We start from the raw sequence: 16,038 nt of genomic DNA on the forward strand, positions 1-16,038 counted from the left end.
TAGCCTCCCCTCATGATTTCTGGGTATTGTAGTCCACCTTTCCGGTTTCCCTGGAAAGAGCGGCTCCTAGTTACGGCTCCCCTCGCCACAAAAACTACAAAACCCAGAATATAGCGCAAGTTCCCCTCGTCCAATAGGAACCCCCCATGTAACGAGGCGCGGAGGCCGGCTCTCGCAACTCAAGATGGCGGACGAGAGTGAGACAGCAGTGAAGCCGCCGGCACCTCCGCTGCCGCAGATGATGGAAGGGAACGGAAACGGTCATGAGCACTGCAGCGATTGCGAGAACGAGGAGGACAACAGCTACAACCGGGGGTAACGAGATCCTCGGAGTCCAATTCTTGTCCAGTCTCCCACAACCTGGGTCTCGGGGGTGCGGGGAAGTCACCGGGAGCTTAGTGTAACCCCACCCCCATATTCTTATTGGCTGAGACATTGGGATCCTGCCTGGCGATTGGTTACTGTCTTTGTCCTTTACCAGAGGTGGGTGCTCGGTATATTAAGGGCCGGAGACATCAGTACTTTTATTATATAAAAGTTCTTCTGTGTACTGTTCCACTCGTGTGCTTCAGGCACATCCGGGGAAAAGAGCACGTTGAACGATGGTTTTCGATGGCACAGCACGGGTCAGTCTAGCGGTACAGTTCAAAGGGAAGTTACTTAAAGAGGTGTTGTTTCACTGAACAACGTGATTAGCAATAAAGGAGTAATAAAACATTTAGGTGCAGTTTACCTTCAATGAGGAAATTCACCAGGCTATACAAACCATAATTATGTTGTAAAATATCACTACCAGAGCATCTCAAAATATAAACTCACCTTATAAATCCTACGTAATTACTGTATGATAATGTTTTGATGTATACGGTGTCCGTTGCTCCAAATAATCCATAAGTTTCCTGAACAATACGTAATTAGGTCTTCCAGCGTCTTTGCTCTGTTAACTTTGCGAAGTAGCCTCCAGCCTCGAGAAACTGAGTGATGGTGCTTCTTGGACAGTGTTTGGAAGTGGGTTTAATACTGTATCTTCTGTACTTTAGGGTCTTGCCTACTAGTAACTATTTACTCCTCAGGTGGAAGAAATGCATCAGACCTTTGAGTGTTGAGTTCAATTCTGAATCAGTTTTCACTCTTCTAAGCCACACCCTATCATTCCTCTTTCTTCATATTGTTGCAGTGGCCCACGCTGACACTCACTCTCCCTATCTGTCTATATTTACTTACTATGTGTTTTTTAACGGAAGGTCATGAGAGTCTGTTTTGGATATATAACTTTGGCTGAGTCTGTGTTAGTCTGGTTTTTATAGCCATCATGTCATTGGCCGTATTGGTGGTAGCCCTGGAGGTAAAAGTAGAAGGTTGAGGTCTTTGGATAAACTTTAAAAAAAATTCTACCTTGTAGAGATGGGAGAACAAAGGATTATTTAGATGGTTTATAATCTGCTTGTGATGAATCCTTAGGTTAAAAGATTTAGCTTTTATGTTCTTCGACTGGCATAAAAATCACAAGAAGAACATAGAGGAAAAGGAAGCTTGTCAAATTTGATTTTAAAAGACTACCTTCTTGTGCACACAGATCTAGTCATAAAGCCTTATTTTGAAATTTGAGATTCCTAAGAATGGAAGAGGTGAGAAAGAGGAAATAGGAAGAGGAGGAAGAGGGAGAGTAGCCCTTCTGAGGAGGATCCCAACCATGGTGGGAGTTATTGAATTCGAAAGTCATTTCAGAAGTGAAACTACTGCTTTCTTCTTTGCTTTGTGTGGTTGCTTTTAATTTTCTCTGCTTGGCTGTTGCTCTGACCAATGTCTGCAGCTCTTTAATTAGTTTTATTCCCTATAATCTATGAATCACTTTGCAAAACTGTTTGACAGAAAGTTCTGTGTTTTATTTATAGTACAACAAAGTGGTAACCTAAAAAAACTTTGTAGGTGTTTTATTGTTGTTTTTGTACGTGGTTATGGTCTGGGTGAACAAATTATTAGCGTCCTGAATCTAGAGACCTGAATAAATGTATTTGGAGGTGACAGGTGAAAAACAGAGGACCCAGCCTGGAGGACAGAGTCTAGTTCTGGCACTTAGGACCTGAGGTGGAGTCAACGTTTTTCCATTAATTGTCAGAGGAAACAGTTTGGGAAGAAGCTGTGTGGCAGCGTGGGAAAAGCTTAGACTTTGGATTCATTCAAACCTGGGTTCAAAGCCTGGTTCTGACATTTAATAGTCCTGTGACCTTGGGAGAGTTACTTAACCTCCAGTTGTAGAGATTCAATGAGATAACATCTGGAAGGCTGCCTTCCCCCTCCCTCCGATTCCCTCTTCAAATCTTCCCTGCTCTCCTTCCCTCCTTCTCTTTCCCCTGCTCTTGTCACATACTGTACTTTTTGTGGCTTTTATCATAACATTAGTGAAATAGCATGTGGGTCCAGTGCCTCCCTCACCTGACTGTCAGGTGCCTTAGAACAGGGACCGTGTCTTTGAGAAGGCTGGCACTTAGTGCGTGTTAATGAGGACTTAGAATGGCAAGTGTTAAAGGTCACAGCCCAGCGTTAGTGGAGTTTTATTTCCCCTCAGTAAGGGGAAGGATCTCAGATTTCTCTTACATACACGCTTTCTTTCCCCACTTAAGTCTCATTGTAAGCCTCGCTATAGTTTTTGTGAAATACCTACAGAAATCAAGGATCCACCAATTTGTCATGGAAGTTTTCCATTATTTTTTGGCTTGAAATTTTTCTTGTCTTTAGTTAATATCATTCAAAATATTTTCAAAAGCGATCGAAGAATTGACGGGGAGTATCTTCTTTTGATTCTAGTGATTGTAAAGTACAGTACACAATAAAAGTTAATAATTGTTCGAACTAACCCTTATTTTCTTAGGCCTTTCTTTCAGGATGGGCTCACACAGTGCTTTACACTAGTGAAATGAGCTACGTCCAGGCACTGGCAGAATAGGAAATGCAGTCGTGCAGTAGTTTCTTATGTCCCTTTGCGTGTAAGTTTAGTTTAGTCAAGTGTTTCTTCCATAGTTAAGTAAACATTTAGTGAATATACATTTCATTTATACATAAAAACAGACATGTGCACATGCATGCATGTAAGTATATGTATATGTGTGTGTATGTGTATCTATACGTGTATCCGTCTAGTTTTTCTATCAGCTTTTTCTTTCTTTAAAAAAAGGTTGGCACCTGAGCTAACATTTGTTGCCAATCTTTTTTTTTTCCCTTCTTCTTCTCCCTAAAGCCCTCCAGTATGTAGTTGTATATTCTAGTCGTAGCTCCTTTTGGTAGTGTTATGTGGGACGCTGCCTCAGTATGGTCTGACGAGTGGTGCCGTGTCAGTGCCTGGGATCTACACTGGTGAAACCCTGGGCTGCAGAAGCAGAACGCATGAACTTAAAGACTTGGCCATGGGGCTGGCCCCTCTCTCAGCTTTTTAAAAAAAAAAATCCCCTCAACAGAGGAAAGGAGGGCAGCATTTTTCCCCCAGTTACTTGCCTGACATAAGTTACCCTGAGCAAGTGGGAGTAGAGTCAGACCATGCTCATTCCCCTGCAGCTCATGATTCAGCTGCACGGTTTAATTTGCTTGCTTTAGTGAAAGGCTTTCCAAGAAATATCACTAAAGAGTGAACCTTATCAGCTGGCAGATTTTAATTTGGCGGTAACAAGCCACTGAAGTTTATATAGGTGTTCTGGAACAGGAAAGGACTTTTAGACTATTTTGTTCCTGGGATTCTTTTGGAATTTGTTTTGCGCTGTCATCGATACCATGGAGATGCTGGTAAGCCGTGGGTCAGGAAGCCTTTGTTAGGGGATGTCTCTCCCATCCTGCTCCCTTACTCCAGGAGGACAAGTTAAAATGGATTCTTACAGGTTTTCCTCACTTCCTAATCAGGAGATGTTATCCCTTATGGAGAAACTTGAGGGAAAAGGAAGGTCTTCTTGAAAGAACTCCATAAAGCTATCCTCATTCGCTTTTGTTTTCTTCTTCAGATCCTCCGGGAGTGGTCCTTTCCATATTTATTTGATGGCTTATAGCTGCATCTAGCTCTTGGAAAGAAGAAATCTTTTTAGTTCCTTTTTCTTAATTTCTCCCTTCAGCTTTTGGTTTTTCAAAACTAGATCAAAGCAGAAATGAAAAGAGAAACCTCATCACTGATATCAAATAAGTGTTCTAATTTTATTTCCCAATTAAGTGGCAATTAAAAAAGAAACTAATCAAGAGCTGCTTCAAAGAGAAGAGACTGGAAAGCAGAAGAAATGAAGAGTAAATGAGAGCCTATTTCAGGGCGAGTGCTGCTCATGGCAACCCATTTTTGCTGATTTTTCACATTGTTTAACTAATGTGCTCACTCTGAAATTCCCCAGCTTTTTGAAGGCTGCAATTAACCCTTTCCCTGCATGGTCCATAGATTTTTGGACCGTAGATATAGTAACTTTAGGAGGCTGTTTCTTTAGCTCTTCCTCTTTAACCTTTTATCTGGAATCTGCCTGACAAGCCTCTCTTCCAGTCCCTCAAGGAAGGTGCTCTTGTGCTTGCTGCACTTAAGGCACGCAAAACATGGCGTTTTCTAATGAGAGCACCAAAAACAATAAACGAAAATTCTTGAACAGGGTCCGTACTCGCTTCAGAAATTTTTCTGCTGCTGCTGACTTTGAGAGGCAGCTGAGGGGATTCACTGTTGTTGAGTGTGTTCAATAAATGTCATCTTTTGCTATTATTACTGTGTGCTGGGCCCTGTGCTGAGCCCTTTCTGTGGATTATCTCGTGCAGACTGCACTTACACAGACTGAGCTCGCTTCTGTAATGAAGCTTGGGGTTTGCATGTCCACCTCTTCCTTTGTCCCCGCTGAGGATCCGTTCTGAACTTGCTGGATTTTTTGTTCTTTTTTTTTTTTGAGGAAGATCAGCCCTGAGCTAACATCTGCTGCCAGTCCTCCTCTTTTCACTGAGGAAGCCTGGCCCTGAGCTCACATCCGTGCCCATCTTCCTCCAACTTTATACGTGGGACGCCTACCACAGCATGGCGTGCCAAGCGGTGCCATGTCCACACCTGGGATCCGAACCTGCGAACCCCAGGCCGCCGAAGCGGAACGTGTGCACTTAACCGCTGCGCCACTGGACCGGCCCCTGGATTTCTTTTCCCTCCTGCATTGGCTTCTACATCCTAACTCTACACCAGTGAGAATCTTCTCTTTGGATCCATTCAGGAACTGATGGACTTTCCCAAACTAGGGAGCCAGTTGGTGATGGAGGCGGCTGGCCTCTTTAAACTCTCCTTGAGGGACTAATATCTTTCTCAGAGGTCATTCTGGTGTGTGAAATTACTGCCAGCATTGAGTCATTGCTCAGAACATCACCGAAAATGGTTTCTGAGTAGCATTTGATTTGACCTTGGAGTTGCCAGGTTATAGTCTAGCTCACCAAACCAACCCAGAGGGTGTGGAATTTACGTTTCTGTCTCATTCCCATTGTAAATTGTTTAGTATATCAGAGTTTTTGTGACCCCTAAAAAACAAGTTTTCCTCCATGACAGCGATTGGTTTGTTCCGCCTCAAAACTCTGGTTAACTATCCCAGGGAGGGCAGAGAGTGGCAGTAAAAGCAGTCTTGTAATCCCTTGCCACAACCTGCTTCTCTTTTCACAGGCCTCCTAGGGCATCTCAATGGCAGTACTAAAGTGTTTTTATTTCTCCCGTCATTTAGGATTCACAAGCAGTTTTTTTTTTTTTTAAAGATTTTATTTTTTCCTTTTTCTCCCCAAAGCCCCCCCGGTACATAGTTGTATATTCTTCGTTGTGGGTTCTTCTAGTTGTGGTATGTGGGATGCTGCCTCAGCGTGGTTTGATGAGCAGTGCCATGTCCACGCCCAGGATTCGAACCAACGAAACACTGGGCGGCCTGCAGCAGAGCGCGCGAACTTAACCACTCGGCCATGGGGCCAGCCCCCTCACAAGCAGTTTTTTATATAAATTACTAATTGGTGGGAATTTGCCGAATTTGGGTACTGCATTGTGATCCTGCAGTCATGGCAGTGCAGAGGATTGGTGCTGGTGTGCATGCCATGTGCTCTCCACCTGGGCACCGTTGTAAATGCCGCTTCCTTCACCTCTCTTTGGGCCTTCTGAGTACTAATGGGGTTGCTGATGAAGGTATATGTCAGGAGTTAAGTGACTTGCAGAAGGATTTCCTGATGTCTAAAAGTGGAATCAAGAGGATATTAGAGGCTAGGATTTATTTAGTAAGTTTCTCTGGAAATTTTGAATTTTAGCCCAAAGAATTAACATATAGTTTTTAGGGGTGGGAAAAAAGTGACCAAAAGTTGTGTGTTTTATTTTCTGAGCTTTTTTCTTTTGATCTCATAATCAAAACTAAGCCTGTGGCTTGTGTTTAGGACGTTGGAACCATTTGAAGTAGCTACAGTGGAGCTTTTTTGTTTTAACTCTTATAGGACTAGGACAGGTCCTAAGGAGGGAGAAGACAATGAATAGGAAAGTTGATAATTTAATAAGAAATATGATAATTTAAAGTCTCAACCAGTGTTTCAATGGATCACAGCCTCTCCACTGCTTTCATAGAATATTAACCCAGCTGTCCTGTGGAAATATTCCAAAGATGTTTTGCTGACCTGTTTTTGGGCTCCAGCTTTTCCAGGTTTTATTTTAGTCCATTATGCCTGGAAAGCATCAGTCAAGCACGTATTTCTTTAACTCTTAACTGCGTATTCAGCACAACTCGAGGTGCTGTGGGAATCAGCTGCGTAAGATGTGGTCTCTGTACTCAGGACATTTTTAATCTCATTGGGAAGTCAGGAAGCAACACGTTATTAATATAAAGTATTAAATTGTTTGGGTGATCCTAATCTTAAAACCGACAGGCATCCGTGAGCTAGAGGAGGCTTCCTGGAGCAAACATGGCTCATTCCCCTCATGGCTTGAATACCTGCTCGTCTGACACACAGAAATTTGTGCTAGGGCCCTCCCTCTGTAATGAAACCATGTTCTTTTGGCTTTGGAAGAGTCTCAGGTAAATTCTTACAGGGAATGTTTGCGGAGGAATGGGCCAAGTCTTTAGAGATTAGTGGCTTGTCCCTGGGTACTAGTTGGTTAGTTGAAGACCGGTTTGCCTCACGTCTCTGGCCTTGGTTTCCTCTTCTGTAAATAACAGGTTAAGCCAGATGGCCCTGAATTCCTTCCAGCTCTGGTGGTTTAGCTCCCACAAAAACAGCTCCTCAGTTCCTCAGCCACACACCTTTGAGTGGATTTTGTCACCCAGTAGGAGTGAGAGGACGCCTCTGTTACGAACCCTTACTGCTCATGTTGTCTGGAAGTTCGCTGCTTGTGTCAGCTGGCCCTTCCCTCCCGCCCACTCATACACCCTGCCACTGCATTCTGTTTCTGGAAATAAGTACTGCAGTTCATTTTCCATCTCCTCCCCCAGCCCTGACTTTATACCAGAGCATCCATAGGATTGCTTATATGTTTGAACTTAGAATATTTTGCCTTTCATTAAAAAATGGCATTTCTTAATTCCTTTTCTTCCCTGTTCCTGGGCCTATCATTCTGCTTATTCACTAGGTTAGTCATTAATGACTTGAGTTGATCAACTTTACTGTACTTTACAATGTAAATTTCAAAATTTTTATGTGAACTCCCATCTCCTTTTCCATTGTAGGCACACACACACCCCTGATAAAAGGAGGCAAGTTTGACTAGTTCTCTGCTCGTTATTTTGGAATCATATGAACCAAAGTTGGACTTTGATTTGCTGTATTCCAGGGTTCTGGCCAATCTCTTTGGAGTATGTTAGGTGACTGGCAGGCTTAGAAAGATCTCTGAGAGATTTCTGTTTCAATTTGCAGAATCCCAGCATGCCCTGGGATACCCACCCAGTGGGTATGGACTTGAGGTCCCTTTGAAAATGATGCTGAATTCTTAGAGAAGGTCTAGCCTGGCTTCTGTGGGGTGCTCTGTTTTGGTTCTCCTCCACTCCGAATTGAGGGTATTCTTTTGTGAAATGGTATTGACTTCCTAGGATGCTTCTTGAGGACCTACTCTCAAGGGCTCTGAGCTTGGTTTCTTATGAATAAGTAAAATTATTATAATCACCTTGAAAGCTAACCCTAGTGGGCTCCTTGGAAGTCTCTTTGCTGAGTCAGTTTTCCTGTTTGGGGTGTTGACTCCAAGACCAGAGTGAGCTCATAATGTGTTCTCGTGGACGTGGCTCAATACCTGGTAGCTTAGTAAAAATGACCTTTTTTTTTTTTTAACTTGTCTTTCCTTTGTTCTTCAGCTGTCTCTGTATGCTTGATGTGCAAGTTGAAACAGGATTGTTGTTCAGTAGCTGCATATGCAAATTCAAGCCAATGCAAGGAAAATGAAGTTCACTCTCTGGTTTTAGTTTGGGTCTTGGAGTTTGCCAGGCACTTGTATTAGTAATGCATAAAACAGAGCGAGAGTTCAGCCCAGGATCCTTCCATAAAACTGGGGTCCATGAGGAGATGGCTGCACGGAAGTGTCTCCACTGAAAAGCAGGAGCAAAGGCAGGAAGGTAGTGTTTCAGTGATTTTGCACATTTATTTATTTTTTTTTTTTTTAAGATTTTATTTTTTTTCCTTTTTCTCCCCAAAGCCCCCCAAGTACATAGTTGTATATTCTTCATTGTGGGTCCTTCTAGTTGTGGCATGTGGGACGCTGCCTCAGCGTGGTTTGATGAGCAGTGCCATGTCCGCGCACAGGATTCGAACCAACGAAACATTGGGCTGCCTGCAGTGGAGCACGCGAACTTAACCACTTGGCCACGGGGCCAGCCCCGCACATTTATTTTTTTTTAATTTTTTTTTTTGAGGAAGATTAGCCCTGAGCTAGCTGCTGCCAATCCTCCTCTTTTTGCTGAGGAAGACTGGCCCTGAGCTAACATCGTGCCCATCTTCCTCTGCTTTATATGTGGGAAGCCCACCACGGCATGGTTTGCCAAGCAGTGCCATGTCCGCACCCTGGATCCGAACCGGCAAACCCCGGGCCGCCGAAGCCAGACGTGCGCACTTAACCGCTGCGCCACCAGGCCGGCCCCATTTTGCACATTTATAAAGACGTCTAAATTTGGAGGAATTTCTTCTGTTTTCCTTATCTGAAGTTGTGTTTAGTAAGTATCCAAATGGTTAATGTGCAGCAATTCTTCACGTTGGCCTTTTTCATTCTTTTTTCCACAGAATTATAAAAAATGATTCTTATGGTAGTTCATGGACTGGGACGAGAAAATTCGTTCCTTAAGCTGAGGTGAATAAAGACTTCTCAGTTGTGCAATAGGGGGACGCTGCTCTGTCTCCTAACAGCAGCCAGTTTAAACCTTATAATGCTGCATGTAATCCTGAGACTGAAGTCAGACTGTCTCTGGAATAAGAAAACTGCATAGAGTTGTTGTCATAGGCTGCAAACGGGCCTGTGTGTGATAACAAAATTGAGTTATTAAGAGAAAAAAATTATCTTCAGGCGATAAATGACTTTATGGTTCCTGTTCTCTGCCATGGCGTGGGAGTTTCGCTGAGCATCTGGTTTTTAGGCATTCAGCTTATTCCCCCTCTGAATGTTGTCTGTCTTCCTTGCATGGTAGGCCTTCTGTGTCATTAGCATAATGCCTAGGAGGTGCACTTGCATCTCGACTTCAGGACCTTACATTTGGACTAGAGTAACCTCTGTGGGGCCAGCCCCTTGGCCAAGTGGTTAAAAGTTTGTGCCCTCTGCTTCGGTGGCCCAGGGTTTTGCCAATTCGGATCCTAGGTGTGGACATGGTGCTGCTTGTCAGGCCATGCTGAGGTGGTGTCCCACATGCCACAACCAGAAGGACCCACAACTAAAATTTACAACTATGTACTGGGGGGATTTGGGGAGAAAAAGCAGGGAAAAAAAATTAAAGTAACCTCTAGGCTTTACTGGCTCTCCCTGACTTCACAGTCTTTGTGTCAGGGGCCTCATGAAAGAACCTGCAGATGGGTGCAGAGCAGAGGGAGGTGAGGGTGGATGAGCTAGATGGGAACTGAGTGTGATGGGCCTCGGGAAAAGTTGGGCTTGATGCCTTCCAGGTTAAGAAGCTGCTGTCACTGTAGGCTTTCAAGCATGGGAGGGCCACATGGAAAGCCATTTTCACAGAGGTGAGTGCCACACCTGTATAGAGTTTAGGAGACGCAGAAAGGTTGTGCAGTCAGGGAGCTCCAGTAAAGGCTGGAGGTAACGTTAGTCCAAGTGTAAGGTCATGAAGTCTTAACTGCCAGAGCTCCTCCCAGCACTAGGAAGGGGTGAGTCTGGAGACATTCTACAACAGGAAATGGCAGCTCGTAGTTGCAGACTGCCTTCTGCCTACACAGTACCACTTGCTATGAAATGATAATTAATATTCATAATAACCCCAAGGCATTTTAAGATCATGAAGGCTTTCTGAATTGTAAAATAAAGCTTAAATGGTATTTTTCATAAGAGTATGGGAAAATGTATTTTATACTGTTTCAATTATTTCAAAATTATTTATCTAGTACATACAGCTAAAACCTTACCCTGAGTTTAGCTGATCCTGCAGATTATGGTTCACTGTACTCTCAAATTGGATTCCTAATTTTGACTTTTTAAATGGAAGATTTCCATGGAGAATGGCAGAGTGATACTGGGCATCACTCCCAGACTAACAATGCCACAATCAATTTAGACGTGGCAGAAACCAACTACAGCAGTAATTAGGAAAGCAAGCTGTGAGATGAACCTTAAAATTCATCAGTAAAATGAAGGAAACCCAGAATCAGAACCATCATCCTAAAATCAACAAGAATTGGGAGAAAACATTAGGGAGTGAATGAATGGAAAATGTCAGAGAAACACAGTATAATCTGTGATTTGTCTTTCAATAAAGATATTGAGAGAGAATACAGAAAATGATAATAGAAGATAATAGGAAGCTGTTAAATGTGCTAAGAAACTGTTTTTGCTGCATTCGTTGTGTGTGTCATGCAGAGGGAAAATGAGATGAGGAAGTCCCTTTTACCATGTTGGCATGCACACGCATGTTTCATGTAATCTCTTCGTGGCAGGAGTGGCTGGGTACTTCATTGTTGTCGTTTTCCCCAGATTCCTAGTGCTGGGTTTTGCCTGTGGTGATCACCCGGTCTGAGCCAACTGACAGTTGTCCTCAATCCTGCAGGCCTGATTTAGGCATTGCTCATGATTATTTGACTCTTTTGGACACAGAGCACAGCAATGGTAAACTGCTTTTTGCCCATTCTGCGCCCCCTTTCCAGTGCCGCGCTGTGCTTTGGATCCAGTTGCGAAACTCATTAAACCTGATCACTGGGAGGGTGGGAGTGAGGATGAGGAAGGGTTTCCAAAAAGACCACTTTGGGCTGACATTCTTTTAAATTCGGGGCTCTGAGGAAGAGTTGGTGGTGTGAATGCCCTGTTAACAAGTATCATTTGCCTTTGGTGCCAGCAACCTGGCAATCTAAAGAAAATAAACACGCAAAATAAAAGCAAGAAGGGAAAAGGTCCTTTCAAACAAATAGGACATTCCTTGCACAGTGTTCCCTCCCTGGGAGCTGGTGGGAATGGGGAGGAGAGCTGTGTTGACTGGTGGCCTCCAAGTGTCCCTTCTGGGAACCTGGATTCTCTAGTCTGCTTCTGAAGCCAAAGACTTGGTGAAGGAGGGTCTGGCTCCACAGAAAGCTCTTTGTCAGTGTAGCTCAAAACAGACGATTTTTTAAAACCCTGCATCAGTATTTGCTTTCTCTTACAGTGGTTTGAGTCCAGCCAATGACACTGGAGCCAAAAAGAAGAAAAAGAAACAAAAAAAGAAGAAAGAGAAAGGCAGTGAAACCGATTCAGCCCAGGATCAGCCTGTGAAGGTAACAAGGAGGCTCTGTTTGCTTGGGACTGAGAGTCGCTGTTTCAGAACAGACAGTTTTGGGCTAGATGTATAGGAACGGTTTAGATTGACAGTCTCCATGGTGTTACTTCAAGATGGAGGAGTTGGATGCCTCTGCTGCCCCAGACCTAGGTGATGAAACTGCTCTCGTACCTTAAAAGACACAGCAGGTCAGACGTTGACTTGCAGGCGTGGTGCCCCTCAGATTGTCCAGGTACATAACCGCGTGTGGCGCTGTGCTAGGTGACATGGTGATAGCCCCATTGCCTAGAGCAGCGGTTCTCAGCCTTTTCTCTCTTAAGCCCCCACCGCTATGAGAATGAAAGAGCTGTTCTTTTTAAGGCCGACCTTTATATACTGCCGGCGTCCTCTTACTGCCATGGTCATTGTAATGGAAACCGAGAGTCCCACCGAGTCACTTTCTAAGTTCCACGGTTGAGAACCACTGGCCTAGAGCTTACGACCTGAGACTGACACACTGACATGAAACCCAGAGGTATGGGAAAGGATTGTTTTGCTTCATAAATAAAACATTAAAAAAAGAAAACCTTTTCTTTCAGGTAAGTGCTCTCCTCTTCAAAGTAGGCCCTGGAGGAAGCTCAAAACATATCCAGAATTCCTCTTTCAGGATTGCCTCCAAAACAGTTTGTAAGCCTCCTAAGAAATCCAGTCTCGTTCCAGTATGCACACACTTGACTTAATGCCTCAGATGTTGTGCTCCAACTTGAATCTCCTACCTTATTGAGATATGGCTTCAAGTAATTTTTTACTAGTTTCAATATCAAACCCACTATAAAAAAAAAATGCCACCATTATTGACCACCATGTTGGCTAGGCTCTTGTCAAGCACTTCGTTTAAATTAACTCAAACCTTCAGCATCCCTACAAGGTTAGGTGGGGCATCTTCGCATTTTCAAGATAAGAGAGCTGGCCTAGCCAAGTCTTTCAGTCAGAAGTTCTAGCCTAAGCCCATGTGTTAAGCTTTAGGGATGTTTGTCTGTCTGTCTGTCTGTCTGTCTGGAGGTGGGCGTTTGGATGACTGCAGGGGGATTTGAGAGCAAGTCTATATCAAAATGGTTCACTTTGAAATTAGACAATGTTAGGGCCCAGCCCAGTGGTGTAGTGGTTAAGTTCACGTGCTCCACTTTGGCTGCCTGGCACTCGTGGGTTTGGATCCCGGGCATGGACCTACACACTGCTTATCAAGCCATGCTGTGGTAGGCATCCTACTTATAGAGGAAGGTGGGCACAGATGTTAACTCAGGGCCAATGTTCCTCAGCAAAAAAGAGGAAGATTGGTGGCGGATGTTAGCTCAGGGCTAATCTTCCTCAAAAAAAGTAAATAAATAAAGTTTTAACAAAACACCATTTATATAGTCCTTCTGTTTTTCTCATTATGAGAGTAATGCAGTTCATTATAGAGGATTTAGGAAAAAAACTAGTAAGACGAAGAAAATTAAAATCACATATTGTCCCACCTCCCAGGAATAAGCAATATAAACATGTTGGTTTATATTCTTCCTTTCCTTCACAACCTAAATGAAGAAAAAGAAGTCGTAAAGTAAAAGTACTAGAAAAAATTAGGTGTTTTTATCATCTTAATTAAGCCTGACATAAGACCCACAAGCCATAAAAGGAAAATTGACTATTTTTTTAATTGACAGTTTAAAACTTTTCTGTAAAAGTCAAAATGATAAACAACAAACTGGGAAATACTTACAATACATGAATCAGTCAATTTAAATAATGAAATGAGTAGGTAGTTTACAAAAAAATGTTCAATCATTATATAGAAAAATAGTTAAACTCACAATGAAAGAAATGAAAATTAAAGCAATATTCTTTTTCTCCTAGATTGGCAGAGATTAAGATTTGGTAAATGTAAGGCTGAGGGTCTGGAGAAACACACCCTCACTGACTGTTCATTGGGTTATTAATTGATATTCTCTTTTTAGAGAGTAAGTTGATGATGTATATAATTAATTTCAAATGTGCATGTCCTTTGGCCTAGCAAGCCTCCCTTCTTAGACTTTATCCCATAGAAATACATATCCCAGTGGGCAAAAATAGATGTACAAGAAAGTTCATTATAGCATTGTTTGTAAAACGGAAGAGCAATACCACCAAAATGCCCATCTGTAGGGGGTTGGCTGAATATATTGTGGTCCATGCACAAGGTGGACTCAATTGTTAGAATGGGCAGGTCTCTGTGTCCACATGGAAAGGTCTCTAAGACATAATGTTTAAAGAAGAGCAGCTTGTAGAATAATAGTATATAATCCAATTTTAGCTTTTGAAAATTTTGTATGTGTTTGGAACTTGCATGCAAAAAAATCTGAAATTGTGTTTGCCTCCTCTCAACCTACCTCCCAGATTAAGACTGTTGATGACAAGGATTATATTTGAGTGATGAGGTTGTTGGGGTTTTACTTTATGTATGTATTATGCATTTCTGCATTGTTTGAGGTTTTATACTGAGCATGTATTACTTTTTTTTTGTCTCCCCAAATCCCCCCAGTACGTATTTTAGTTGTGGGTCCTTCTAGTTGTGGCATGTGGGACGCCGCCTCAGCATGGCCTGATGAGCAGTGCCATGTCTGTGCCCAGGATCCAAACCGGCAAAACCCTGGGCCGCCGAAGCAGGGCGCGTGAACTTAACCACTCGGCCACGAGGCTGGTCCCCTCAGCATGTATTACTTTTGCCATCAGATGTCAAAAGACTAAGAAGGAGAGGAACCCTATAGGAAGCACCCACTCTTTGTCCAGTTGGCATACAATGTGTGACCTCTGGGATTAGGACAGAGGAACCGCACCCCTTCTTTGAGTTATACCCCTTAACTCTTGAATTACAATTAATCAAAAGTGCTTATTAACATAATGGGCCTTTTCTCTCCACAACTTTGTCTTGTCCAGATGAACTCTTTGCCAGCAGAGAGGATCCAGGAAATACAGAAGGCCATTGAATTGTTTTCAGTGGGTCAGGGACCTGCCAAAACCATGGAGGAAGCTAGCAAGCGAAGCTACCAGTTCTGGGACACACAACCTGTCCCCAAACTGGGTATGTATGCGCTTTCTTCCCTGGGCGAGGGTGAGGGATATGCCTTAGCCATGCTAAGGGTTCCATGCTAAATTTGTGAGGGAAGACTGTAGACTCCTGGAATTCCTTGGTGGTTATTTTTAGAGGGTAGTCTTCAAAACACAGTATAGAAAAGACTGTTGTTCAGAGACCATATTGTTTCACAGTAGCACACATTGAGAATAAATAATGATTCTTTTAGTCCATCATCATCCAGTATAAATCTACAGAGAAAAACAATACATAGGCACATGATGAGTAGGGTTGTGTGCCCATGGGTCTCTCTTCCCACATAGATTTTATAGAAAGACTATCTGGTCTATCTGGGCAAATGTTTAATCCTGGACTGGGCCCAAGTCCCCAGCTCCTTTCCTTCTTCTCAGCCAATGCATGCCTGCTAAATGCAAGGTAATGTGACATTTTGTTTAACAGTGATGGTTCAACACCTGGCCTACCATATGCAGGTTTGTTCTGCACCCCTTAAAAAAGCTGTAATGAGGGGCCAGCCCAGTGGTGCAGCTGTTAAGTTCATGTGTTCTGCTTCTCAGGAGCCCAGGGTTCGCCAGTTTGGATCCCGACTGCGGACATGGCACCGCTTGGCAAAAGCCTTGCTGTGGTAGGCGTCCCACGTATAAAGTAGAGGAAGATGGGCATGGATGTTAGCTCAGGGCCAGTCTTCCTCAGCAAAAAGAGGAGGATTGGCAGCAGTTAGCTCAGGGCTAATCTTCCTTAAAAAAAAAGAAAAAGAAAAAGCTGTAATGAACTCTTAAAGGGTGGTAAAGCAGAAAATCTAAAAGGATTCCAGAAAAGACTGGAAAAATGTGTTCCAACACCAAATGTACGTGATCTTCAGGTTGTCCGTGTTACTGCTCCCTTCCAGAAACACAGACTTCACAGTATGTTTCGTGGGGAGGAGTGGGCAGCTGTGACAAGGAGAATCTACTACTGAAGTAGGGAGTATGCAGTACAGAACCCTGCTACCCAGCGAGTACCCCTCAGCAGCAGGATGGGCTTTGCTTAAGAGCGGGTAGAAAAGCACAGTCTGATTCCAGACTTGCGGAA

The 16,038-nt window shown here is 43.3% G+C and overlaps 1 protein-coding gene across 1 annotated transcript in view; it reads left to right on the forward strand.

Annotated features, from left to right (window-relative positions):
* The first annotated feature begins 154 nt into the window (after positions 1-154).
* Positions 155-16,038, forward strand: part of NMT1 (N-myristoyltransferase 1) — a 29,231-nt gene continuing 13,347 nt past the window's right edge. Inside the window, exons 1-3 of the mRNA XM_046674785.1 lie at positions 155-315; positions 11,772-11,880; positions 14,814-14,958. Of these exons, the coding sequence (XP_046530741.1) occupies positions 185-315; positions 11,772-11,880; positions 14,814-14,958 (385 nt within the window). The 5' untranslated portion in view covers positions 155-184. The remainder of the gene's footprint in view (positions 316-11,771; positions 11,881-14,813; positions 14,959-16,038) is intronic.

This window comes from Equus quagga, chromosome 11, assembly GCF_021613505.1.
Source record: "Equus quagga isolate Etosha38 chromosome 11, UCLA_HA_Equagga_1.0, whole genome shotgun sequence".
Taxonomy (NCBI): Eukaryota; Metazoa; Chordata; class Mammalia; order Perissodactyla; family Equidae; genus Equus; species Equus quagga.